Source organism: Oryctolagus cuniculus, chromosome 6 (assembly GCF_964237555.1).
Source record: "Oryctolagus cuniculus chromosome 6, mOryCun1.1, whole genome shotgun sequence".
In the NCBI taxonomy this organism is placed as follows: Eukaryota; Metazoa; Chordata; class Mammalia; order Lagomorpha; family Leporidae; genus Oryctolagus; species Oryctolagus cuniculus.
The window spans coordinates 146,245,862-146,273,700 of record NC_091437.1 but is presented as its reverse complement, the minus strand read 5'-3'; the positions used below and the strand labels follow the sequence as shown (position 1 = coordinate 146,273,700).

Sequence of the window (27,839 nt, the reverse complement as noted above, 5' to 3'; positions counted from 1 at the left end):
AACATGAACTAAACTTTGCCACTAGTAAAGACAACACTGTACCTACCTTTAGGTAGAATTTAGAGATTTCAAAAAGACGCTGGCTGCATGCAGTAAAACATTCATGAGCCTCAGTTATACTGTGCTTCTTCAGGGTTTCAGTAACCACTTCTTTCAATATCTAGAATAGAATGTAACATTTGACTACTATGTCTTGGAAAGTGTACATGTATTTCAGCTTTAGAATTTAATTCTGTGTAGTACACATTCAGTTGTGCTAAAGATAGGTAAGATTATTAAGACAAAATGATTGAAAAGAACAGATAATCTGTAACAATGACATAGTTACACATGTCACAGGATTAATATATTTGCAGGAACAGACTGGCATATCTTAAAAGGATTCAAATAATGAGTTCCATATTGAAATCTGAGGATAAAATTTACACCAATAGGCATGTATTTGTGAGTTTTTTTTTAAAAAATGGAGAGATTTATTTTTATTTGAATAGCACAGTTACAGAGAGACACCCAGAGTGTTTCCAACAACCTGTTCACACTTCAATGGCAGGGGCTGGGACAGGCTGAAGCCAGAAGCCAGGAACTTCGTCTTCTAAACGGGTGGAAGGGGTCCAAGGACTTGAGCCATCCTCTGCTGCTTTCCCAGGCACATTAGCAGGGAGCTAGATTAGAAGTGGAGCAAGGCCGGCGCCGCGGCTCACCAGGCTAATCCTCCGCCTAGAGATGCCGGCACACCGGGTTCTAGTCCCGGTCGGGGCACCGGATTCTATCCCGGTTGCCCCTCTTTCAGGCCAGCTCTCTGCTGTGGCCAGGGAGTGCAGTGGAGGATGGCCCAAGTGCTTGGGCCCTGCACCCCATGGGAGACCAGGAGAAGCACCTGGCTCCTGCCATCGGATCAGCGCAATGTGCCGGCTGTAGCGTGATGGCCGCGGCATCCATTGGAGGGTGAACCAACGGCAAAGGAAGACCTTTCTCTCTGTCTCTCTCTCTCACTGTCCACTCTGCCTGTCCAAAAAAAAAAAAAAAAAAAAAAAAAAAAAAACCTACATATAAACAGCTTGTTTAAAAAAAAAAAAAAAAAGTGGAGCAGCCAGGACTTGAACCCATGCCCATATGATTTGCTGGAGTTGCAGGTGGTGGCTTTACCCACTATGCCACAATGCCAGCCACAAATTTTCATTTTTATTATGGAAAATTGCAAACATATAAAAGTAGAGAGAATACAATAAATCTCTAACTTGATATATCAATAGCTTCACAGGTTAACTAACTTGTGGCTAATTCTGTAGCATTTATATCCCCAGTTACTTACCTCATCCTTCTAGTACTAAATTCTTTTAAAGTAAATTCTACATGTCATTTTATTCATGAAGTGTTTAGATATACATGTTCAAATCAAATAAAGGAATTTCTTCCCACATAGAACTAAGAAAGATGGGAAATAAATTATTACCCGTGTATGTTTCTGTGATCTGGACTCCTTAATTTGTCTAGATGGTTTTGATTCACGCATACTTTTTTGACCTGAACTGGCCTTCATAGTGACTTTTGGAATTTCACAGTTAGAAACTGGAACCAATGGATAAGTCACTGACAAGGAACGCTCAGCCCATGGCTTTCCAGATTTCACCATATGATGATGATGACGATTATTACTGTTACTTGTCTGAGAAAGAAGCGAATCTGAACTTTCACATTTCACAAGTCTATAGGAGAGAAAAGTCAAAAGTGTATGTGAATAAGCAATGAAATTCATTTTCTGTATTAAATGTTATTCATTCAAACAAATTCAAGAAAAGTAAAATTTCTTGCTTGTACTGCCTTAAATAAGCAATTCACATCATATTATAAAGTTGTTCCTTTAGTTCTACAGTGACTAGAACTCAGAAGCAAAGAACAAACTAGAATTTCAGTTAATAGGAAAAGCAACCAGTAATATTACTGAGCACAAATCCCCCAAATTTATAATTTCTCCAATAAATCAGCTGTCACATACCAAATGGTCTTTTTTTTAATTGTATGTTCATTTGTTAACTACTTAAACTTTTCTATTAGGAGAACTATAAGAAACCACAGCCTATATGTTGTTATTCCTATGCAACTGCCTGTGCAAATAGTGTTAAAATAAATACAAGTAAAACCATAAAACAGACTCATTTTAATCTAATTACATGTTCTTCAGTCAAGATACCAATTTTTCTTTTAAGATTAAAGTCTCTTAGCTTTCATTTCTGCTAAGCCACAGGCTACAGTGTGCTTTATTTTCCTGAACACATATCTTTTTATTGGTTACAGGTCAAAAATAAAAAATACAGTAAAAAAAAAAAAGTATCTCAAACGTTAATGGATTTGCTTTTTAGCTTTTTAGATATAAGAAGTATTATGAATTTATAAAGTCCTCATCAAAGTACCTTAGGTCTGCCACATCAGAAAAAATAATCTAATTTTTTTTTTTTGACAGGCAGAGTGGATAGTGAGAGAGAGAGACAGAGATAAAGGTCTTCCTTTTGCCGTTGGTTCACCCTCCAATGGCTGCCGCGGCCAGCGCACTGCGCTGATCCGATGGCAGGAGCCAGGTGCTTTTCCTGGTCTCCCATGGGGAGCAGGGCCCAAGCACTTGGGCAATCCTCCACTGCCCTCCCTGGCCACAGCAGAGAGCTGGCCTGGAAGAGGGGCAACCGGGACAGAATCCGGTGCCCCGACCGGGACTAGCACCCGGTGTGCCGGCGCAGCAAGGCGAAGGATTAGCCTAGTGAGCCGCAGCGCCGGCTCTAATATTTTTAACTGCACAAAAAAAATTTGAAAATTTTGTTGTCATGTTATGTCATATGTTTTGGAAGGTTTACATAATATTTTTGAAGTCTTGCTTTAGACACCAAGGAGCTAACTTTGACCAAAATTCTAGATACATAAATTTAATGGAAATTACAGTGTTTACTATAGAAACTTCTAATTTCTGATCAAGTATTTGGACACTTTATTTAGCTAGCCAAAGCATGTCTGAGAATTTGTGTAAATGTCTCATTATGCAGAGTTTAACACTGTAACTTATATGTGACCACTGGTTTGACAATGGTGTTTCATGGAACCTGCTGCTTGGAGGCAAGGTGGGCAGCTGACGGTGAGGGAGCAGGGAGGCGAAGCTATCGGGGAACCCCCATCTCCAAGCACCCTCTGCAACAGAGCAGTTGAGCCGCTTCACTGAATGGGGAGCTCTCCATTATTCCATGACTTAAAAACTTTACAATCCACTGTGCCAATGGACTCTCTATATTAGCATATAAAGCAAGGAACTTTTTTAAAATTCATTTTGTAGTCATTTTTTATAACTTATAAACAAAATCATCAACTGCTTATAGTGAAATACTTGCTGGTATGGAGGAATCTAAAATTCATCTAGAAAGTAACTTAAAAATATGAAAGACTAAAATGAAGAAAACGAGCCTAAAATGCTTTCTGTAAAGATACGGTTTTTGTGCACTTCATCTCGCACCTTTTGGGGGGATGAAGGCAATTCAGATCCTTGGCTCTCCGCTTCAGTCGGGATGCTTCGCTTCGGAGCTCATTTTGCAAAGCTTCTCCATCAGGGACGCTTCCAGACTCTGACAAAACAGCAGGAGATGGAAGAGGGCTCAACACAGCAGGTACTGGAAAGTTTTCTCGGGTGCAGGTAGTTTGAGTCTCATAACGAATGAGACGAGATTGAAGTTCGGAAAATTCCCCATCTCTTTCTAAAGCTTTTCGGTCATCCAAGCAGTACCTAAAATGAGGGAAAGATCATTAAAACAAAAGTCTCCAGGACAGCAACAGGCTTTCGCCTTTCAGTTAGCAAACAGCAAGACATTTACAAGCTCTTAACCTCCCTACAATTGTGGGAGGCTAAATGAACAGCCTACCTCTCCCACAAGATCAGCTGTTCTCCAGTTTGCTATAGGACAGGAAGAAGGTTAAAATATTTGAAGTACAATCTGATTTTTCTTTAACTGTTTCTGGGTAACAGATTAAGTTAATCCTTTGGCTTATTTTCAAAATAATACAGCTGCTAATGCTTTTTAAAAGTCTACCAACCTCTCATTTCTCAGCATGGCTGATACCGCACAACGTAAAACATTGGCTACTGGTAGGAAGGGCAAGTTTATTTTTGACACAAAGATTAAAAGGGTATAGATGTATTGTAAACTGCCTCACCAAACAACTCGGAACATTGTTTCTTTGAAAGTCATTCCCCACCTGACTAATTAACAAGATTTCAAACACTTCAGCTCTCTATCTGGCTTCTAGCTAAGTCTGATTCAGAGAATGAATGAAATGTTAGTGCTTCTGGACACAAAGAAATCTCATGTTGGTAAGTACAACAAACAAGCACAGCAGAGAAATCTCCAGCGAAGGGTGTGGCCTTGCCAAGCTCTTCATTTCCTCCTCTTTCTGCAGATGCATAAGGGAAACACAAATGGCCATACAAATGTGGAAGGGCAGGACTGAAAAAATTAAAACCTTTCTCTATTGTCTTTTTATCTGTGAAATTCTAAGGAGTTTCCTAAAATCAGATTTTTGAAGTTCAACTCCAAGAACTGTATTATTACCCAAATATCAGATTTCCTGACAGAAGTTTTAAGAACTTTATCTTTCCCTTGTTCTAAGAGTACAAACCATGGAGCCAGATGTCCTGGATGTAAATCTTGTCTCCTCTACTTATGTGAACTTGGCCAAATTACTTAACTTTATCTGTGCTACATTGCCTCGTGTATAAAATGATTTATACTACTTATCTGAAAGAGCCATTGTGAGAATGTGGGTACCTATTAAATATTTAGAATAAGTGCTGGGAACACGTGAGCAAAGCAGTCATGAAATGTATGCTGCTAGCACCAACATCGTCAGATTTATTTTCTACCACAACAAATCATATGCTAATAATATGCACCACTAATCAGAATTTAGTAGCATTTTAGTATTTTCCCTCTTATGTAAAGTGTGATCATCTTACTCGTAGATAATACATGGCTGAATGAGAACCATCTGAGGAGCTTTTAAGGAATACTACATGCCCAGGGTTCCTAATTTAATTGGTTTGGGGTGAGACCTAATCATGGACATTTTAAAATACCTAAATATTTATAAAGCATAATACTTTAAAAAAGCTGAATATATTAAAACAGAGTACAGCAGTGGTTGCCAGTAGGGAGAAAGGTAGAAGATGTAGGTCATGAGACACAATATTGTAGTTATGGGGCCGGCGCCATGGCGCACTAGCTTAATCCTATGCCTGCGACGCCCGCATCCCATATGGGCGCCAGTTCTAATCCTGCTTGCTCCTCTTCCAGTCCAGCTCTCTGCTGTGGCCTGGGAAAGCAGTGGAGGATGGCCCAAGTGCTTGGGCCCCTGCACCTGCATGGGAGACCAGGAAGAAGCAGTTGGCTCCTGGCTTCGGATTGGCACAGCTCTGGCTGTTGTGGCCATTTGGGGAGTGAACCAATGGAAGGAAGACCTTTGTCTCTCTCTCACTGTCTGTAACTCTACCTGTCGAATGAATAAATAAAAAAATCTTTTAAAAAATTGTAGTTATGGAGGATGAATAAATCTAGAGTTCTAATGTACACCATAAGGACTACAGTTAATAACATTGTATTGAATGTTAGAAGTTTGCCAAGAGAGGAGAGTTTGGGTACTTCTACTAAGAAAGAGGTAATTGAAATGGTATGTTAACTTACTGGACTACAGAAATCATTTCAAAATGTATGTGTGTATAAACACCATGTTGTATACCTAAAATACATACAATTTTTTACAAACTGCCTATGTCTCTCTTAGAGATAACTGGTTCCGAAAAATCTGTGATCTAACCACTTCAGTTTAACAGCTGAGAAAGCTGAGCACCCAAGTCAGAATACTACTTGACAATCTAGAATATAGAGTAAATTTAAGAACTAGGTATTTTCAGAAGGATTCTAGGTTAAAAAGAAAAGTGCAGTGCTTGATTAGTCTGTATATAGGACATTGTTGAGAGAAAAGATGTACATCTGATTCTCAAGTGAGTATTTTTTCCTACCCTAGGGTTCTGCTTCTAAGACACAGATTTTTTTCTTCCATTTTTTAACATCTCTTACTGACAGCTGTTCATCTCATCCCTACTACTGAATTATGTTCGCTGCACAGGTTGACTTTAATTTGTTTAAAATGATTATACTATGACTTACCATTAAGACAAAAAGTTATAAACTAGAAGGGAAAAAGAAACAGTAGCTGGTATATATTTGCCATTTTGTGAAGTAAATGTTTATTGTGGGATGAATGACTGCAATGCCGTATTTTCTTACAAAACAATTACCAAATGTTTTATGGGTCCTAAGAAAGAAAAAGATCTGTAAGATGATTAAGCTATTTTTGTTTTGTAACTAAGAAACAGACAAAATGCTGTCTGTCACACACCAGGGCATTGCCACCGAAGGCAGGAAAAATCGCCAAATCCCCTGAAACAGATGAAAGAAATTTCAAAGCAGCAGAAGCTGGTGTGACAGAAGGATTGTCACAGTATGATAGCAGAATTTAACTTTTTGTTTATGGAAAGAATGTTACAACCAATGGTTTTCTACTTCAGGATAAGGTATAAAGTGAAGAAACAACAGTGGTTGGCATATTTCATTTTGCCTTAGGAAACACTGATTTGCACCTGAGTAGTGACCATATTTCTTCCAAATATTCCTTTATGTCAGAGAAGAGGAAGCTGTTTGGAAGTTCTCAAGGCCCACAATAATACAGGAATAGAGAACTTTCTTTGCCGTTTCATATTTACATTAAAATTCCTTTTGAAGCTTGTTTCTACTCCATAAGCTATGCTGAACACACAAATAAATGCCCTCATATCATATTCATGTGCCCAAATTGTCTGGGAAAAACACGTTTCTAGATTCATAGACTCCTACAAATGCCCCCAATAAATGAGCATACATTTATTGTTAAAAAGCAAACAACTGAGTCACAGTAGATCTGTGTAAGTGTTCATTTGTTTCTGGAGGTAGATAGCTAGTAGAAAGCAGGACTACTCTTATAAAATGAATCAGAGCCTCGTAACATGTATATAATAAAGCCCTATGTGTATTTAGGCCCATCAGGAAACAGTGCTCAATTTTTAATAAATAATCATAAAGAACATATCCTCTATAAATTCTATAAATTCATGTGTCATTAAAATTTTCTGCAGTAAATGGAAAACAACAAAAATTGTAGGGAGATGAGACAGAATAAACAAATATTTTAATAATTAAAACACGGTGATGTGCTGAACACCTGAGCCAGCAGTTAAAACAGAATTATTATAACTTATTTAAATTAGAGCTTCAATGAGTTTAAGGGCTGCAGGGGTAAAAACGTGGGCACCCTGCGGGAATTCTGGTCATGCAGCAAAGACAATGTTACTTCTAGTATATTTGCTCAGCTGTGATCACTTTTTCATCATAGTAATAACACTATTTACTGCTTTTAACTATCAGATTCAAGTTACATGCAAAAGAGCTAAAATGCATGTATTAGGAAACCCCAAAATTCTTACCAAAACTAGGGAGACACTGTTGTATAGTTGACAAAAGTTTAAACTTTTTTTTGAAACACGAGAGAAAATAGTAGAAAGCTCAAAAATTGAGAAGGGAAACCAAGTCTGTATTGTTCATACTAGAGCATTCACAATATTTCCTAATATTGACAAAATTATATCCTGTAGAATAAGAGTCAACCATCAGGGAAACTTAAAACCAAATAATAAAAGCGCTGTTTCTGAAAACAGAGATAATGTTTTAAGCCTAGTTATAAAATCCAAAAGGAGGAAACAAAAATCTTATTAATCACATTTTCATATAGAAGCTCCCACTTAAACTTCATTAAGGTAAATTTAAACAAAACCAAATTTTATAATCAATGCACAAAATGGCATGTAGCTAAAGATATAAATCATCTAAATAAAAAGGTTTACCTAATTTTAAGACTAAGACTAAGTGGGAAATATCCCTAACATTTTGATGTTAAACAGAACAATAATCTTCTCAAACAAAAATCTTCTCAAGCCCTTTTGTTATATATCAGAAATAAAAAGGTGGAACAAGTGGCATTTCTCATCTTCTCACAGAAGTTGTCTCTGCATTGCCTATCTGTTCACTTAAATAGCTTAAAACTCTTATCTGAAACACTGGATTCACATTAGCACTTCATACAGGACTTTCATAAATGATTCATTATTGGATGCTATACTACCTATTGTTCACATCAAAGTCCTCAAATTCTTCAACTTTTTTCTCACAGATGTGGAAGGTTGTTGCATGTACTGATATTTTGTTCCCTGGTTTTATACAGTAGTAGAGTTTGATACAGATATATCACAATTTATCTATTCTCCTATTGATACCTGCCTAGGCTATTTGCAGTTTTAGGCTGTTACCAATAAACTGCCAAGAACATTTTGGTATAAGTCTTTTTATAGAGATATGCCTTCACTTCTCTTGGGAAACTACCTAACATTAGACTTGCAGGGACCTGGGGCACAAGTATGTTTACTTTTATAAGGACCTGCCAGATTCTTTTCTGAAGAAGACCTCTCTCTTTATACTCCTACTAACAATGCATGCAAGTTCTGATTGTTCCACATACCTGCCAATATTTACCTCCCTTTTAAATTTCAGCCGTTTTAGAGGCTGCACAGAATCTTTATAGCTGTAATTTATTTAACTAAGTTAGACATTGTTTCCAATGTTTCTCATTTGAAATAACACAGTAGAAATATCCTTGCAGAATGACATCAGTAATTTTTTCACTAAGCTGAATTAACCAATCAGATATTGCAAATTTTATATAGCCTTTGGGAAATTACAGCCCTCTAAAAATTTACACTCTTATGAGGTGAGTTGCTCATGTTCCCTCACCACTACTGGGTTTTGTATTTAAGATTGATTGGCAATTTTATGAGTGCAAAAGTGATCTTACTGTTGCTTTTGATTGAGTCTCTCTCTCTCTCTCTCTCTCTCTCTGTCCCACCCCCTTCTTTTAATTGAAAAGCAGAGTTACAGAGAGAGACAGAGACCTTCCATCTGCTGGTTCATTCCCCAAATGGCCACAATGGCCAGAGCTGGGCAAATCCCTACTCATGAGCCAGAAGCTGCTTCTGGATCTCCCATGTGGGTCCGTGGGTCCAAGGGTCCAAGGGTCCAAGGGTCCAAGGATCCAAGTACTTGGGTCATTCTCTGCAGCTTTCCCAAGCACATTAGCAAGGAGCTAGATGGGAAGTGGAGCAGCCAGGACTCAAACAGGCACCCACATGGGATGCTGCCAGCTTCACAGGTGGCAGCTTTACCAGCAGGTAAAGTGGCTGACATTTTTTTTTTTGTTCGCTCGTAAAGAAAAGCAAATTTTCATGTGTATGTATCATCTGTGTTTCTTAATAAACAAATGGTTCAAAATTTTGCCACCTCTTCTACAGGGGTATTATCATATATCTTACAGATTTGTTAAGCATTCTTTAATTATAAAGGAAGTGTGCCTTCTCATTTATGTTAAAAATAATTTCCCCAAACAAATGCTGAACTATTAATCTTGTTTTTGTTAGCTACTGAATATTTTTACATAAGACAATTCTATTATCCTTTCCTTTTTTGGTTTCATCTTTTGATAGAATGAATAAAAAAGCCTTTGCTACCCTTAGAACAAATTTCGTTCTATGCTATATCTTTTAATTAATTAATTTATTTGAAGGGGAGCATGATAACTGAAATTATGATAGTATCATAAAAATGCTTTCTGGTTGTATGATAAAACATATCTTATCCTTCAGGGGAAAGGTTTCTTACTAGATAAATTATAAAATTATTTAATAAAGAAGTTCAAAATTGAAAAGAATTATACTGAATATTCAATTATTTCAGGAGAACTAAAGCCTTTACAATATGCAATCTTCCCAGAGAAATTAGGCATGTTTCCCATAAAAAATCAGCATTGCTTTTATGTGTCTTGTTTTTACAACTCATTCTACATTTCTTGCTAAGATTATTTCTAATATTTGTAGTTTTATTTGCTATTTTGCATGGATCTTTTTCATTGTGTTTCAAAGTAGAAATGGCTGATTTAGGAAAAAGTTATTGCTTTTCACATGTATTTTATTATCTGCCACTTCACAAATTCTACCACTACCAACAGTTTTCAGGTCTCTTATCTGCCAAAATCTTGGTCTCCTTTTCAATAGCCAAAACTCCTTCAAACTCTTTAGTTTTCCTTATTTTAAGTTACTACTAGAACATAAAGAAAACTGGTGTGGGGAGGGGTGCTGTGGCACAGCGGGTAAAGATGTACCTTGCAACACAGGTATCCCTACGGGCATTGGTTTGAGTCCTAGCTACTCCACTTCCAATCCAGCTCCTTGCTGTTGGCCTGGGAAAGCAGGCCCAAATGCTTGGGTCCCTGCATCCACATGGGAGACCCAGAAGAAGCTTCTGGCTCCTGAGTAGGCATTGGCCCAGCTCCAGGCTTTGAGACCATTTGGGAAGTGAACCAGAGGATGGAAGACCTCCTCTGCCTCTCCCTCTCTGTAACTGCTTCACAAATAAATCTTTTAAATAACCGCCCCCCCCCCAAAAAAAAAAACTGGTAGCAGCAGGTATTTTTTCCCTTGCACCTGATTTTAATGAGCTTGATTTTATACTTGAAAATAATGACTAAATATTTTCTCTAGTGATGAGTTTCCATAAATATTGTTTAAATGAACTAAATCCTATTTAAACAAAACAAGGAACCTGCACATTCCTAGAATGACTTGCTGCTTGCTCTTCCATTGTTTCTTCAATTGCATCACCACTCATCCAACACACCCAAACTCTACCCTATAGAAATGCTCATCTCCTTTCTCATTTCCCTCATCTAAGCAGACTCCTTTTGGGTTTCCTGGATAGCACTTAGTCACCTTCCTATTTTCATTGTATTGATGGTATCTTAGTCCCTTAACATCTTGCCAGAAATATTTTAATTCAATTTATCAAAAACATTTCTTTCAACAGCACAAATCCTCAAAAAAGACACATTTCTTTCAATACCACATAATCTCAAACATTGAAACAAAAGGTTTATGACCAACTCAGAAATAAAAGTCAATCCCTTTTCTATGTCAACAATGACTTTCATAAAGTGATTAAATCCATCATAGTATAAACTTATTACAAAATAAGGAGTATTCAAAAATAGCTGTGCTATTTCTTCCTTCTCAAATCTGTACCTCTGTGAAAAATCAGGCCATTTCCTATTCTCGTTTATAGAAGATAAACAAAAATATTTTGTGAAATGAGTCACTGAGACCTTGAAAATTTATCATAAAATATATATTTTTCCACTTCTACTTCTTGTCCTTATGAAAATGGTAGATGTGCAACTGACCTCAGAAACTGCAGAATCCCTTAAAATTGTATTCAAAATGGTCAACCGAAATGATATCAAAATGTACCTATAATTAACACTTTGGAAACTGGGACACATTTCATCTAAAAATTTCTAAGCAATTACAATGAGCAGAGAACATTAATGTGACCTCTGGTATAAGAACACATTTATAATGAAGGACAAAAATAATTTTGATCAAAAAATAATAGCAATAATGGATTATTTAAATGATGAAAAACTGATGAATCAAATTTTTCAATAGTGGACAAATTTTTGTGTATGCTCTGCTTTGCTTTTTGAAGTTTTTGACATACTTCCCTTTGACTCTCAATTTCTATCATTTATTAGTTTTCCACTCACATGAGAGAAGTTATACCAACTGCACACAGAACTATAAAGTGTAAATAAAAACTTACTCAATTCCATGATAATGACATACTGAAGCTTTTTCAAAAGGTAAGATCCGAAGTGTCCGAGGACTAAGCTCTGGTGTCAAAACAAAAGTCTTCTCCCTGAAATTAAAAAAAAAAAAAAAAAAAAAAAAAAAAAAGTTCACCTAATGGCAAATAGTTAAAGTTTCTAGATAAATGCATCTGACTTCCACCACTACAATTGAATTTTGTATGGGATAAAAGTTAAGGTAACCCCGAAAGCCTAACAGGAGATGAGGCAAAGTTAGGCTTGTGGATTCTGTCATTTACACTGTACCTCAGTTTTAGGAAATTAGGATTTTATTTATCAAACAGAACTATTCTTGGAAATGGATACACCAAGAATGGAAAATGATGTGTAATGGAAACTCAAGAATTTTATTATTCCTAAAACTTGTTTTTCTTTTTCTTAGTGGAGTGTACTACCACATTTAGATAAATCCTTTTTGGCAAAGGAATAAGGTCAACTTGAATCTTTGGTAACAAAACAAGTATTTACTTGCTACTCTAACACATGAAGGAGCCAGATCTTTCTTTGCCTGAAAATGTAGTCATCTTGACTTCACTTTGAGAGTCAGCAACTTTTTACATATCAAAGGGCAGACTGCTGAATCCAGTTATCCTTCTCACTTAGGCTTTCAATCAGAAGGTATGTTAGAGCTAATCCTATGTCATGCTTACACAAAATACTATGCTCAACACCTTCCACACCCAGGCCTACAGGGGTATGCCAACATCTGGAAAAGATAAAACTCTCTGGTTCTGATAGCTGCCTTCCTTCTCTGCCTGAATTGGGAATCACTGTTCTGATTCAATGGGCCCTGAATGGACCATGGTCCTGAAACTCAGAACTTGTTAGATGGCAATGAGGGAGAATTTTGCAAGCATTACATAGTGGGCAGAAGAAATATCAAGGTAAGTTCTGAACAATTAGATGGGATATGTGGAAAGGTAAGTAAATAGTAGAGTACCAAGAATAAATTTGCCATCATATTTTTCTCCTGTGGCGTTAGTAATGAAAACTGTTTAGTTTAGGGTACTATAAGCCTCTGAAATTTTTACAGTAAAATGTAAAACATCTGTCAATTAGCGAATTCTATAAAACAGACTTTATTTTTTTGGGATAAAGTGTTTTTTTTTTTTAATTTTATTTAAGTTATACAAGTTTCATATATTTCATACATAAAGATTTAGGAACAAAGTGGCACTTCCCCCCCAACCTTCTTTCAGATTTCCACTTTTATTGTTTACAACGATCCGTTTTCAGTATACTAAATGATCATATAGTTAACCCTGCTCTAAGTAAGAGAGTTCAACGAATATTATGAAGAGGAAAAAAAAAAAAAAACAAAGCACTGTTCCTCAATGGAAGAGACAAGGGCTATAAACAATCATCAATTCTCAATATGTCTATTTCACTCCAATACATTAAATTTTAGGTACTCTGTTACCTTGCATCAGGGAAAACAAGAGTTTATATTTTAATTCATCCATTCAAGGCATTTCATGAAAAGTAAAAACAGTACTACAATCACTCCAATATTTTATGGCTCTAACAATGAATAATAATTTTATAATAACAACTTTAAATATTTTACTACTTTCCTTTACCATGTTGTCTTCCATTTCTCATTTCAATCTCTCTTAGTAACTTTACCTTGTTTTGGTTTAATTTCCCTCATAAGTGGTTCTTTCTAAAAAAAAAAAAAAAAAAAAATTCAAGGCCAGTGCTGTGGCTCAGCAAGCCTCAGCCTGCAGCGCCAGCATCCCATATGGGTACTGGTTCTAATCCTGGCTGCTCCACTTCTGATCCAGCCCTCTGCTAATATACCTGGGAAGGCAGCACAGATGGCCCAAGTCCTTGGACACCTGCACCCAACATGGGAGACCCAGATGAAGCTCCTAGCCCAGACCCAGTCATTGCAGCCATTTTGGCAGTGAACCAGTAGATGGAAGATAGATTCTCTCTGTCTGCCTAACTCTTCCTCTCAAGTAAAAATAAATAAATAAAAGAAACATTTCAATAAATGTGTGTTTTGTCAACATATATGCACGCAGGAGCCATGCTTGCTTTTTGTGGTTCCTTTAATAAGAACATGTAGGTTCCTGTTTAACTGCCAGGAAAGCTCATCCTTCAACATTAACCTTAACAGAAGACACGTGTGATAATGATGCAATTCTGCACTAACATAAAAGAACCATATCAGATTTTCCTAAATAAATCACTTGGAAACTACATTAAAAAGTAACCACATTTCCCCTATACTGCACCTTGAAAGATACTCTAGTCAAAAAGACTACAATCCACATAGATAAATAATTCAGTTTCACAGACCCATCTGACTCTGCCAGTTCCTACTTAATGATTTGAAAGGACTGCAATCCAACAGCTTAAATAGCCGAAAATCTGTATGCTTCTTCACTTTTTTGATTTCCACAAAAAGGGTTATTAATCCTCCAAAGCTATAAGAAAAGGCAAATTACTCCAAAATTATATAATTTTGATGTTATTATGATCATTAAGTCATTAAGTCCCAGAGTTATTAGGACACTTGCATTTCCAAAGTGGCTCTCTTCCTCTTTTTCTAGCAAACATGCAAACACTATAATGCTCTAAAAATATTTTTGAGATTTAACTACTGTCAAATAAATCCTTTCGGAATTTCATCTTTAAAATCAATATTTATCACAGTGTAATTCAAAACAAGTTTTGTAAAAGTGATTTAAGTGCTCTACAATTTAAAGTCCTTTGGAAGGTTTTCAAAATAATGGAAAGGCAATTAAAAAAGAAACTGGGGTAATGAGCAAATAATTCAATTCTCATAAGTATTTGGAATCACAATTTTATCAGTAATTTAGTCAGCTTCAGCAGTATCCAGCATTTATTAACTAGTAACTCAGTGGAACTTAGTGGAAGTTGTCTAAAAAGTCAAATTAGCTGTAAATTATTCATGAAGACACTGAGTTCTTACTTGGTAGTAGTTTAGTTTCAAACGCATTTTTATTGCATCATCTCATTCTTTTCAGTTGAAAGGCCCATGCTTTTTGCTACAATTAGGCATGACTGACAATGATCACGCCAAATTTTCACAAAAGCAAACCAGGAAAGTAACACAGAAAAGATTGTTTTAAAAATTTACAAGTCAGACTGGCGCTGCGGCTCACTAGGCTAATCCTCCGCCTAGCGGCGCCGGCACACCGGGTTCTAGTCCCGGACTGGGCGCCGGATTCTGTCCCGGTTGCCCCTCTTCCAGGCCAGCCCTCTGCTGTGGCCAAGGAGTGCAGTGGAGGATGGCCCAGGTGCTTGGGCCCTGCACCCCATGGGAGACCAGGAAAAGCACCTGGCTCCTGGCTCCTGCCATCGGATCAGCGCGGTGCGCCGGCCGCAGTGCGCCGGCCGCGGCGGCCATTGGAGGGTGAACCAACAGCAAAAGGAAGACCTTTTTCTCTGTCTCTCTGTCTCACTGTCCACTCTGCCTGTCAAAAAAAAAAAAAATTTACAAGTCAAATTCCAACTTTTTCTTTAAAAGATATTGTCCTTTGTATACCAAGTAGAAGCTAAGGTATTCCCTTATAGTCAATATCACAAAACAACTGTAGGTAAGGAGTAAGGCCAATTGTAAAACACTAAGATCAAACCAATGATTTTTGCCTCAGTAGCATACAACATCAATTAACTAAAGAGTGACAATGTTATTTAAAAATGACTTGTAAAAAATTAACTGGAAATTATTTTAAGTTTCTAACTTACCCTTTTTGAATCTGTAAAGGTTGAAGATCTCCCACTGGCAAACCATCAGAAGTAAAGTGTTTCAGCAATTCTTTAGCATCCAATAATGTGCTTGAATCTCGTGGACCCTCTTTGTGACCTAGCAACTGTTCAGCCGAACGGGGCAATGAACTAGTTCTGGAAGATGTTATGGGGATTTATTAAAAGTGCATTCGAATTCACCATCGTCAGGAAACAGTGATATGAGCAAACACCAAAAAAAAGCACCAAGAAATTGAATAATTATACATTTAGGAAAAAAAAGAAAGTAAGATCCTACCAAATCATTTAATTTCAAACTTTTTAATTTGTAGGTCGCGATGAAACTTGTCATTACCATTTCAATAATTCTACTTAAATAATAAGATAATTATTTATAAATGATGACATATTATGCATTCTGAATTCTTGTATGTTCCAAAACCCCATGATAAAGAAAATTTTAAGGGCAGAAACTCAATGTTCCAATTTTCTGTGAACTTGAAAGATTAAGTACAACCAGGAAATGAGGCAGTAATTGGAATTCTCTCCAAGATCTGTTACAGCCATGACTGTGACTTTCTGAATATGCACTGAATCATTATGATACCTGAAATATATACAGGACTTTATATTTTTCAAACTACTTTACATACAGTGTATTCTTGATCTTCACAAATTTGCTTAAAAAAGATGGAATAGATCATTTCAAAATGAAGTAAACCCATAAATAAGCACTTTGTAAAGTAAGAATCATTACATCAAACCTAAATACAATCATTATATTTCTTATATACAGATACTTAGATCCTGGGTGACCCAGCTATTTAAGTGAGAGGCAAGATTAGACTGACTTCAAATTAGGTGCTATTTTTACTTAATGCATAAACCAGAAAAGTTCACAGAAAGTTTTAAAAATTGGAGAGAGAGAAATACAAATAGTTTGGCTTTAGGGAACAGTAACAGTTTTATTAAATCACAGGTCCCCAAAGTTCTGCCACAATAGCACAAATTAAAGTTTTCAATGCCTATACAGAAAAATAATTTCCTAACTTTATATAAATTCAACTATTTCGCGATCACTTTATTATTCAAGTTAGGCATTTTTACTAATCACTACATGATTAAAATATGGGCCACACAGTTTTAAATATATATTTCTATATACTGAGGATCAGTAACATAGTAACTGTCCCTTTCCCCTACTGATTTATTTTTAAATAAAAAATATAAATCCAATATAAAGAGTTAAACAATACTCAAATATTTTCTTTGGCCTTAATATTCCAGGAGGGCAGGAATTACATTATGAGTTTAATTTAATTTCTATATTGTTAGTCTCTAATAATGACTCACAAAGGTTTCTTAATGAATATCACTCTCAATCACTTTGGAGGCTAGATGCAATGGGGAAATGTACAATTTGCATTTATATAGAATCCTGAATACAAGGATATCAAAGCAATTTAAAAGTTCTGCTTATGATAAATTATACTCCCAAGATATGTCATAGGTTAAAAAAAACACTGATAATATTTTGCTCAGTGTTTTCAAGCTTACTTAGTAGTTTTTCATATATTCTCATTAAATTTTTATAACTTCAGACTAGAACCAGAATTGTTATCCCTATCTTAAAGATGATACAATAAACACACACTATAGGTAATTGAGTATTCCTGAATCCAAATTCTTATGACTTATGAACTCTATAATGACGTTTTATTCTTTAGTAAAATTTATTTTAATACAATAAATTATGAAAATATGCAACCTTTTACCTCAATAATTTGGTAGTATTTCCTCATCTTTTAAAGTGCTCACAAGTATATACTGCACATTCACTTTACAAACATCATTAAGAAGTACCAAAAAGAGCCCGCTATAATTTACAGACCCATAATCACTGTTCAGAATATAGCATATGGGAATGACTTAGGAGCAAGAAGGTGAGAGGAGATAATACATCAACAGAGAGCAAGGTGAAAAGATAGAAGAAAACATGTTTTATGAAGGAAGTGATAAATAATACAGTCCCTGGGGTTCAAAGCAGGAAGATCACATGGTGTTGCAGTATTTGTAAAAAAGGCTTAAGAGAAAGGTGATATTTGACCTGAATCTTGAATTACAAACAAGCTTCTAGTTTAAGCAGGTATATTACACATAAACATTAAGCTCCCCACTCAAACAAACTGACATTACCACGTTGAAGTACCAAAAATTAGGTTCATAATGAGTTGAGAAAAGGAGGAAGAAACAGTGAGCCAAGAGTTAAATGGATTTCAAAAAGGGATAAACATTAGCAAGTACCTCAAGAAGGACTAGGAAGAAAGTTATCAAAACAAGGTAGAATCTGTCTTCTTCCCTTACTACAAAGTAAAGGTGAGACTAAATTTGGGGTTAGAGTGGCAAAGGGCACAAATCAAGGCAATAAATTTTAAGAATCTTAAAGATTGCTTAACAGACAGGTGTTAAGAAAATATCACCTTCCCACAGTCCACCATACTCTCTCGCTTCTACCTCCAAGTTAGAACCAAAGAAACTGCTCTCTAAGGATACAGAACAATGTCCTCGTGTCAGCAGTGATGGCCAGGAAAAAAGCTCCCCTAATGTAGTGCTGGGTGAAGGGCCAAGGCAGCCTGATTGTAGATAACTAATGTATGTCCTGAAATGCCCTAAAGTGAAGCCTGCCAAGTACACACTGCCCTTCCTCTCCCTCTTCCAACATTAATACAGCTGGAATCAGGCAGGGAACAGGGCTACACATGTGGAGAGAAAGGACATATCCACTGCTGATATAAAATCAAGCAGAAGAACAGGAAAAAAAAAAAAAAGTACGAGGAATTAAAAAAATGGCTAAGCCAAAAATTTTAACAAAAAAAAAAGGAAGCAAAAGTAAAAGAAATATTCCAGAAGATAGAGCAGAAAAGAAGAAAGAGATTTATTAACAGAAAAATCAACAAAAACAAAATGAACAACAACAAATGAAAAAAAAATGAACAATAACAAAGCAGCGTGTTCAACATTTAGTTAAACAGGTATTTTAGAGATAGAAGAAAAAGGGAAAATGGAGGAAAAAAATTCTTGAAGAAATAATAGGACATTTCTTAGAACAACAAAAAAGTCCTCAAACTAAAGCATCCCAAACCATGGTCACATGCAATTTCAATACATGAAGGAAAACAGAAAATTCTAAAAGTCTTAGAAACAATACAATAACTACTAAAGAATAAAAATAAATCTGGCATTAGATTTCTTAAGATGTGAACTGAAAAATATATGGAAATCATATATTCCTTTCCCCTTCCCTCCCCTCCCCTCCCCTTCCCTCCTCTGCTTTCTCCTCATGGTCTCACCAAGTGACTTCCTCTACTGTCATGTATTTAAAAATTCCAATAATGACTGCAAGTGAAATCAGCTCTCTCCTCTATTTCACTTGGTATTTCCCCTTGGGCAATTCATAGATCAAACTTAGTATTCTTAGAGTAGAATTCTTGAATTTTTCTTTCCATAGCTGAACTAACCCCAACTTTCCACCAGTATTCCATATTTTAAGTGAGACCACCACTCATGATGTTGTTACAGTTAGAAATCTAAGTTACCTTCAATGTCTCCCTTTCCCTATCCTCCATATCCAATCTCTCACAGGAAATTTTTCCCTAATTACTACCAAAATACCTTCCAAATTTTTCCCTACCACTACTCTAGTTTGGAACACAACTGTCTCCCTCTCAGGTAGCCTACAGAAAATAGATCTCTCTACTCCTAACCTCTCCCTCCTGCAATCTACTTGCCACAAAAGAGCAAAATTTTTTGCAAAACCAAGATCCCATCAGTTTTGGTGTAAAAAACCCTTCAAAAGTTTACCAATGTCCTTTGAATAAAACTCAATGTCTGTATGATGACCTAGTCAGTCCCGTATGACTAAATGGGCTTTACCAATTCATTCATTAGGTTTTAGCTCAAATATAGGAGCTCACCCTGACCATTGACCTCATCTTGGTTACCACTTCCATTCTTTTAATTATCTCTCTTGTTACAAGATAAGATCTAAGAGAAAAGGGGCAATATATAGCTTGTTCTTCCTCATATGCCCAGTGCCTGAAACAGTTGGTGCTCAATAAATATCTGTTGGTATGCATATGTGAAAAAAGTCATAGCAAGTCCTAAAATGATACCAACAGAAGAGCTAAAAATAGAAATGTGACTTATAATATTTGGAAGGAAGTCAATATAAGAGGGCTACATTTCTATTTTAAGTAATCATTCAATAATTATGTACTGAGTTCCTATTATGTACTAAATCAAAACCAAAAATAAATCCTGCCCCCTAGAATTAGTTAATAGGAAATATATGAACATATGTAAATATAAAATAGGAACAGTTCAAAGTAGCTCAATATTGGGGAGTTCTTCTATTTCATTTCACATGCTCCTGTATTAAGTTTGGCTTATACATTTATATATTTGTGTGTGTTGATGGAAGCTACATGCAGAATTATTTACTGTGATTATGTTCATATGGAAAGTACAACAGGAAGCAGAGGAGGGCAAATAGTTCCCTTTCAATTGATATACTATTCTACTAACTGCTTACAGAGAGCATGTATTTCTTTTCAATAAAACAATAGACTACTTGTATCTCATAAAAATAGGATTGAAAAAGAGTTCATTTAAAAATACTAAGCAATAGCATCCTTGACTACAGACTCAAATATTACCTCATTTTTTGTTTAGCTTTTTCTAAAGTTTCCAAATTTTGAAGAACATGTCTCTCTGGCCATTCCAGAGGATTGGTTTCAATAAGACTTGAAGAATCAGGTTCTACTGGACTGGCATCTAAAAAGAAAGAATCACACATAAGAACTAAAAAAATTCAGCATACAGAGCTTGCTACATGAAAAAAAAAAATACATAATAGACACATATGTGTATAAGCACTAGTTGTTTTACACTTACCACAGCATTTATTAAAGACCTCTCTGATGGCCTGATTTCTGTCAAATGGAAATGAAAATAAAATATTTCCTCATAGTAAATGCTATGAGCTAGAATTCAGAGAACTGAATGGGCACTATGAGGACTCACATGGAATAAAAGCGTAAGTTTATTAGTGTGATTAGTTCAAAATGAAAAAGAGGCAATTCTGGAGAATATATTAGATATACTGTGTGATTTTCATACTAAAAACAGGAATGAGCAAAAGTAGATTGAAAAATTGCATATCTTTAGAAAAGATATTGCTTCATTCTCAAAAGTACAATATTAAAATAATAAATAACCTAATATGATATTATCAGGTAAAGGTTACTTTAGAAATAATTCTCACTTATCTATTAATAAAACATGCCTTAGCATATATATCTTTAAATTATTAACATTGAGTATTATTTTGATGACAGTAAAACATTATCTGTCAGGTGTACAGACTTTCCAGTTAATATACTACAGTGAAAATCAAGATTGTTCATTACACTGGATTCTCAACAAAAAAAACCTAAAGGATAGCTGCTATTCTAATTAGAAATTACTAGCATATCCGGCCGGCGCTGCGGCTCACTAGGCTAATCCTCCGCCTAGCGGCGCCGGCACACCGGGTTCTAGTCCCAGTCGGGGCGCCAGATTCTGTCCCGGTTGCCCCTCTTCCAGGCCAGCCCTCTGCTGTGGCCAGGGAGTGCAGTGGAGGATGGTCCAGGTGCTTGGGCCCTGCACCCCATGGGAGACCAGGAAAAGCACCTGGCTCCTGGCTCCTGCCATGGGATCAGCGCGGTGCGCCGGCCGCAGCGCGCCAGCCACGGCGGCCACTGGAGGGTGAACCAACGGCAAAGGAAGACCTTTCTCTTTGTCTCTCTCTCTCACTGTCCACTCTGCCTGTCAAAAATAAAAATAAAAATAAAAATTAAAAAAAAAAGAAATTACTAGCATATCCAAGCTGTTTTAAGCTAGCAAAACTATTAACAGTACTAATCATATTCCAAACTATCTGGCTTTTAAAAATGCTTTGAACTATTCCTCAGACATTGTTCTAATAAACTGAAAATCACTGGACTAGCTATTTGACTATCAATGCTGAAAAATATACTCAATTTTATATTCGAGTGGGAGGAATCTTACAAAATAATGATTTGCTAATGTTTGTGCTTTTTGTTTTTTCCTTGAGCAATGGAGAGAAAGAGCAGAGAGGTCCATCTGCTGATTTGCTCTGGAAAAGCTCTCAATAGCTAGCGCTAAGCCAGGCCATAGTCAAGAGCCAGGAACGCAATCCAGAACTCTCACAAGAGTTTAAGGAATTCCACATGCAAGGCAGAGACTCACCCATTTGAGCTATCACTTGCTGTCTCCCAGTTTCTGCATTAGCAGGAAGTTAGAACAGCCATCCTAACTAGTATCTTAACCATTAGTTTAATGCCCACCTCAGTTGTAGAATTTTAAAACAAAATATAAAATACAAAGGAAAGTTGAAGCCAACTGCAGGTTCTTTTCCCTTTACTTACTAAACTATGTAACCATGAATATTTTAAAAATATTTCATGCTTGTATTGGATTCACCTCACCAAATATAACACTTCCTTATAATTGGTATATGCGGTTCTTCAAAAAGTTCATGGAAGGGGTTCGTGTTTGGTCTAGTGGTTAAACTGCTGTTGAAGATTCCCACATCCCACATCAGAGCACCTGGGTTTGATTCCCAGCTCTAGTTTTTCACCAGTGCAGACCCTGGGAAGCAGCAGCTGATGGCTCAAGTAGCTGAGTCTCTGCCTTTTATGTGGAAGACAGCTTCAGCCTGGGCCAGTCCTGGCCACTGCAAGCATTTGGTGAGTGACCCAGTGAATAACAGCTCTGACTGTGTGTCTCTCTACTTCTCTAATAAAAAAACAATTAAAATGTTCATGGAAAAAATGGAATTAAAAGATAAACTTATTTTGGTGCAAAAAATTTTGAAACCTATGAATTGTTTTCTCATAAAATCAATTTCCATAAGTATTGTCTATGAACTTTTTCTGACCCCTCATATTTAATAAAGAATTATTAGTGCATATTAGAAGACTATTCCTAAATGTGTTAAGTAATTATATCATTATCATATAAATTATTCAGAAAAATCATTTATGCAGTGTGCTTACTCAACTGTCCCAAATAAAGGAGATCTAGTTATTGTATTGAGTTTATATATCACATTGGACATTGTGAATTCTTTAGCAACTTTGTGCCAAGTACATAAAACAGTTAAGTTAAGGCATTTTCTATACACTTGTCAATTGTGACACATGCTAGAGTTTTTTACAAAAAATGAGTATATCAAATAATCTCACCAATTTCTAATAACTCATAATGTGCATGGTTGCAAATAATGGGTCAGCATGAGAAACCTGACTGATACAACTGTTTCTTTGGTTATATAATTTACACATAGATGTATTATTTAAATTGATGTCACAAAAGACATTACAAATTACAAGTTCATTCTCACTAATAATGTTTAAAGATATATCCTGTCAAATTTCAGTTCAAGGTCTAAAAACCTTCAAGCTTTCATTTGCTCAATAATTACTTTAGGGATAGCCTATTCCTGTGTGCTAGGCACTATGTGAGGCTCTATGGACACTGGAGAAAGCCAATAGGCACGCTTTTATTGTTGTTGTTCAGAAGACACACCATTTAGAGAGAAGACAATATTTAATAAATAATTGCATCAATAGTATGGAATTTTAAAAGTGGTAACTAACTTGAAGAAAAACTACAGTAACTAAATACAATAGGAAGCAATTTAATTTTAGTAATGTCTGAGAAAGCCTCCTTGAGAAAGTGAAATTAAATTAGGATCTAAAAAAAAAAAAAAGCTGGGGAATGTGAAAGTGCACATATAAAATTCCTGAGATGGGAAGGAAACTCATGTCCAAGGAATGGAAACTTTAGTTGTAAGGAAACAGAAATGTGACAATGGGAGGACTAGAAAGAGCACAAGGCCAGGAATCATTAAAGTTCTTACAAGCCATACTGAGAATGATTTGTTCTATGTGCAAGTGGGAATGATGAAAAAGAGCAAATAAGTGATATAATCTGACTAGCATCTTAAGATAAGCATTCTGCAGCTCAGTGTGAGAATAGCATCCAAGAATGTGACTTTGTACAGGTAACTCTCTAAGACACATTTCCTTATAAATATTATAGCAAGTATTTGAACCCTTCCTACCTTATCTCATATACAAATCCTCTGTTAAGGTTCTCTCTCTCCTTCTGTATGATTTATTTATTTACTTGTGGGAGTGACAGAGAATCAGAATCACTTTCCAAGTGGCCAAACTGACCAGGGCTGAGCCAGACCAAAGCCCAGAGCCTGAGATGCCATTTGGGTCTACTTTGTGGGTGGCAGCTGCCCAAACACGTGGGCTATCTACTGCTGCTTTCCCAGGAGCATTAGCAGGGACTTGAACTAGTGTTCTGACTAGGGTTCTGGCATCACAAGCAGCAGCTCAGACTGCTGTACCACAATGCTGGCCCAAAGCAGCTTCTTTCTTGATCTGAATTTGCCTCTTCTTACTTCCATGACTGGGTATGTCAATTCTTCTCCTTAAGAGTCCTACCTTCTAGCCATCTATATCTTTTGCATCACTCAAAACTGACATCAAGTCCCTCAGCTCCTAAAAAGCCTTCTGTAACTACTCTATCTTAATAATAATAGTCTCATATGCCTTCCCTTTAAATTCAATTTTATTTGTTTAATGTAGCAAATGTATAGCACTCACCTCACACCATGCACCTACCTAAGCAAATGACAGATAACTAATCTAATCTTTACAACAATCTATGCTATTCCTAATCTAAAGATAAAGAAACTAAGGCTCAAAGAGGCCACAAAATGTTCCCAAATTCACACAGCAAATACACTGTAGCACTGGTACTCAACCTTGCTAGTCTTGCTCCTGGGCCCAGGGCCAGAACCATGAAGCCATATTTTCTCATTTATTAAACACACCCTCGACTTCAAGTAACCTAAAAAAGTCTCCAGCATCCTCCAGATCCTCTGCACTACAATTTAACTTTAGGATGGACCATATGCTAATGACAGTGGCAATTCAGTTGACACCTAACACTAATTTGGCACAACTTTTGTTGTGTTTTACATGTATCAACCCAGTCTTCAAGTAACCCCAGTAAGTGGGCCGTATTATTAATCCCATGTTAAACAAAAGGAAACAGAGGCATACAGAGGTTAAATAAATTGAGCAAAGACATTCAGCCAAGAAGTAACAAAGCTCAGACTTGAACCTCCAGCTCCAAACTCTCTGCACTTAACACAGCACCAAATACTATTTTTATATCAAGCTTTCCAAATAGATCTCAAGCCTGATAAATACCCAGGACCAAGATTTTTACTTCTTTGTGCACCTTCATGACGTCAAACACAAACAAGGCAGTGAATAATGTTATTGTTAAGTTGAATCTGTGATCATTTTCTCATTAACCTATGCAATACAAATGATCCTCATGTAATAAAAACAAACATCTTGTCTTGAACATTTCAAATTCTGTCAGGCAGTTGTGAAACACTTTGTTACATCTTGGAAAGCTTCTCTCTGTTCAAATTCATCACAATAGAATCCAAGAAAACATAAAATCAATTAAATATAGGAATGACTTCTTGCTCCCTAAGTGAAGTGTGAGAACTGCTTCTGTCTTAATGACTGCCAAAGGTGAAGCATCGTGTGTCCTAGGTCGTTTGACCTCCACTAAACCTGCTGTGTGGATTTTAGTTTTCTTCACTATATGAAAACATAGTTTAATAGAAATCACCAATTCTAACAGCTTAGTAAGACTAATAGGAGGGATTACCTTTAAATGCCTCTTCCTGCACTTAAAAACTAATATACTAAACAGGCTTAACGAAAGATGCTTCAGAAAGCCTGTCCTGTTTAAATGAGAAGCACAGCTCATGTATACATGCAAAGTTACACATATCTCTGTGTGTGTGTGTGTGTGTGTGTGTATCAGCCTTTAATTTCATAAAATGTACTTTGGCTGGACTAAATCTTGCAAGTTTTAATAATAATAACCATTGCAGATGACCACCCCAAAGGTCCCTAAAATTAAAAATAATAAAAAAACTTACCATTTAACATACTGGAGGTTTTAATTTTGCCTGTCTGTCCTAAAACTGCTTTAGGAATAACAGCATCAAAATGATCTAAAAAGCGTTCCCTTGTGAGCATTAACAGACTTTTGAGTTCATCAACAGAAACTGCTTCGGGCTGCTTTGCCAACTTTCTTCTTTCTGAGAGACAATACAATACAATTAACCAGATGACTATGTTTTTAAAGCATTTCTACAGTTTATCTATTTCTGTTTCAAGAAAAACAGTTCCCAAAGCTAAACAAGTAAATTTCTCCAGGACATCAACATTCCTATGTACTCTTGTTTCTGTTTTAATACCATATGTAGATAACAGCAGAATTTCCAGTTATACCAGATAATCACAAAAAGAATAATTTATTAATACCTAAAGTTCATAAACGGCAAAGGCAAGTTTACAAAATTTTTCAGAAATACATTTGGAATATTAAAAAGATTTCATATTGGCACTTGTGTGGAAATAAAATGTGTTAGACTTTCAGTTAAAAATGGTAATTTGGTCACTTCTATTTCTTCTCTGTTCCTGAACCTGAAACCACAGCAAAAGAATAAAATGGAAGGATAAATAAAGACTTTTCCACAAATTTTGGCAGGCAGAAATGATACTGGAGTGGCAGCTGACTGAGAGCAGAAGGAGGATTTCCTTGGGTGCCTGCGAAAGGCAGTACTGAGGAGTCTGACAGGGTGCTGAGGTTCTGGACTTAATGAGAACTGGATGTATAGGAAGCAGTTAGAACTCAAGGTCCTCTTTGTCCCTCCATCCTCTAGTTCTCAGAGCTCAGCAACTCTGGTTTCCTTTTTTTTTTTTTCCTTTGTTGCCCATGAATATGAAACTTAAGATACACGGAATAGTAGTGTTGAGACTGGGGTTAAAACTAAAGGATTAAATAAAAGTCTATGCACTAAAAGGTCAGATTCCAAGCACTGCCACTGAAGAGCTAGCAGGTATAAAGGCCCCTCTGGCAAGATCACAGGAGTCTCTTTGTGAAAAAACTAAATGCCCTCAGAGAAAAGAACTCTGGATACTGATACTGGGGAGGAAGCGGGAGAGGAACTGACAACCGAAATGTTAAATTGTCACACTACCACTCTCCAGTGAAGCTTGCCAGATATATCAGAGGTGGGCAGATAAAACTTACACTTTAAAACAGGATGGACAGAGATGAAACGTCAGACATTTAAGGGAAGGTGTTCAGGAAAGGGGGCTCTCTCAGACTTTATTAAACAGGTAAGGACTTTGATCTAGTAACACTTCCAGCTCCCCTCACCCTTCACAGAGCAGTCATACACTACATATACTCTGTTAACCCTTCTCTTTCATCAGAGCCAGCCAGTTTTCAGGAAGCATATTCTCCATAGAGAGGGAAGGGGCCTTCCCCCACAGCACTCGTCTTCAGTTGCCTAGCTCTGACAGCCACTTGGGCTAAGTTCAATTCTGCCTATTGACAGATGAAAAAGCCATCATGGCCACAGACCTAAACAGCCATATCCACTTCACCCATAACTTGTTTCCATCAGTAAGTTTCTCAGTATGTTTTCTTAATTGGTTCCAACTCTGGCAAAGAGAGAGGGCATTATTGGACTCCCCCAAACTAAAAGAAGTCCAATATGAAAAAAAATGTTATAATTAATATTCTCATAGAAACAAGAAAAGATATTAGAACAAGTTCAGGATGTTTTGATAAGGAAACAACTAACAAACAAGCAGTTAATTAACTGGCATAGCAGTTAATTTGCCACTGGGACACCTGCATCCCATTCTAGAATTCCTGGTCCAGTCTCCAATACAGTTTCCTGATAATGCACTTTATGGGAAGGAGAAGGTGGTGGCTCAAGTACTGGGGACCCTGCCATCCATGTGAGAGACCTGGACTGAGTTGCGGGTTCCTGACTTCAACCAGGCCAAGCCCTGGTTGTTACAAACATCTGAGGAATGAACCAGCAGATGAAAGATATTTCTTGTTCTTGCTCTCTCTCAAAATGAAAATAAATCATTTTTTTTAAAAAAGGAAAAGCAGATGAGAGCTCAGATTTTTTTAAATTTCATAAAAGGGCTGTAAAATAAAATGGAAAATGTCCTCATAAACTAGAACAAAAAGATAAGAAAATTAGACATTTTGTCTAC

At 36.5% G+C, this 27,839-nt stretch overlaps 1 protein-coding gene across 2 annotated transcripts in view; it reads right to left on the bottom strand.

The window, feature by feature from the left end:
- MTBP (MDM2 binding protein) overlaps window positions 1-27,839 on the bottom strand; it is an 88,771-nt gene that overhangs the window by 5,359 nt on the left and 55,573 nt on the right. The window contains exons 14-20 of one of the 2 annotated variants that reach the window (XM_051844784.2): window positions 25,694-25,855; window positions 20,304-20,448; window positions 15,589-15,744; window positions 11,823-11,918; window positions 3,494-3,760; window positions 1,454-1,706; window positions 47-160 (exon numbers count right to left, since the gene is read on the bottom strand). In XM_051844784.2, the coding sequence (XP_051700744.2) occupies window positions 47-160; window positions 1,454-1,706; window positions 3,494-3,760; window positions 11,823-11,918; window positions 15,589-15,744; window positions 20,304-20,448; window positions 25,694-25,855 (1,193 nt within the window). The remainder of the gene's footprint in view (window positions 1-46; window positions 161-1,453; window positions 1,707-3,493; window positions 3,761-11,822; window positions 11,919-15,588; window positions 15,745-20,303; window positions 20,449-25,693; window positions 25,856-27,839) is intronic. The other variant, XM_002710755.5, reaches the window with a different exon arrangement.